This window comes from Seriola lalandi, unplaced genomic scaffold, assembly GCF_002814215.2.
Source record: "Seriola lalandi dorsalis isolate HSWRI2012SDOR001 ecotype SW California unplaced genomic scaffold, Sedor1 jcf7180002036095, whole genome shotgun sequence".
Taxonomy (NCBI): domain Eukaryota; kingdom Metazoa; phylum Chordata; class Actinopteri; order Carangiformes; family Carangidae; genus Seriola; species Seriola lalandi.
Window position 1 is genome coordinate 1 of NW_019506671.1, and position 1,158 is coordinate 1,158.

Genomic DNA, 1,158 nt, shown 5'->3' on the forward strand with positions numbered 1-1,158 from the left:
TTACCAACCTGTCTGTCATCAGGAACCTTTCAGTGACTCACCTGCGTCATCACTCGTCTATCTGCTGCTCTGCCTTCCTGCAAACACACGTCCTGCACAGACAGGAAGAAGAACAGTTGTAGCTTCATAATCTGAAACGCTTCCTCCTCACATGCTCCTTCACAGCTGAACAAAGTCTGAGTGAGTCTGATGACCTCTGTATTCCCTGTTATAAACCTTTCCCGTCCACACTGGACCGAGCCGAAGTTTTGTTGTAATTCCCTTAATGAAATTTGTGACGACACATATATTACATTTAATAACAAGGACTGCTTTTTCAGACAATGACATAATCCCAACTGTCTTTCTACGGATGATTGTATGGCGTATTTCTCTTCCTGTTTGTCCATATCGTTTTCCACACACCAAAGTTCACGGTGATGGGAAGAGAACATGACGCCAACATGGAGGATTATTTTCATATTTTCATGAAATGTGGTTTAAAAAGTATATTTCTGCTCTTGACTAAACTGAAATGTTCTCGTACTTTACTGATGACTAAAAGATGTGGAGTGTTTTGATCGACTGAAACTGGAGGGAAATGTTTGAGCCTGAAGTGTAAAATGACGAACAATAAAAATGAGGAACATGGACCTTCTGATCTCAACTCTATTTAAGTGAAGTGTGTTGTCGCAGAATGATTTGTGTTTGCTTCTTGTGGGTAGAAATGACCTTTTGATGACGATGGACGCCACTATGATGATGAGCACCGTGAGTGCAGTGACCAGCAGCAGACGGACAATCGTCAGGTAGTCCAGTGTGGTTCCTGTGAAGAGGATCATCATGAGACATGGGGTTCGCCGCTAACAGGAAGTACCTGCTGAGGTTGGTCAGTGTTTGAACAGGGAAACAGATGGAAGAGACAAACCTCCGTCTGCAGCCTCCACCTGCAGCATGTACGCCACCGAGCGTGTCCTCTGGTTGGCCTTCAAACCACAGGTGTAGTTCCCAGAATCCTCTGCGGTCAGAGGGCTGAGCCTGAGGGCGGGGCCAGACTCTGGGAGGGGGTGGTCACCTCTGAACCAGGTGACCTGCAGCTGCTGGAAGGTGCAGGTTGAGGTGCAGAGCAGTGTGACGCTCTGACCCTCTCTCACCTCTCTCTCACTGGAGCTCGTTATT

At 46.8% G+C, this 1,158-nt stretch overlaps 1 protein-coding gene across 1 annotated transcript; it reads right to left on the reverse strand.

Moving 5' to 3' along the window:
* Window positions 1-10: 10 nt before the first annotated feature.
* Window positions 11-1,154, reverse strand: LOC147819851 (cell adhesion molecule 4-like; the record flags this gene model as incomplete). Its single annotated transcript, XM_087169985.1, has 3 exons — window positions 11-92; window positions 712-805; window positions 908-1,154. Coding segments are annotated over 3 exons (384 nt in total), but the record flags the coding sequence as incomplete, so codon positions are not given.
* Window positions 1,155-1,158: the final 4 nt, after the last annotated feature.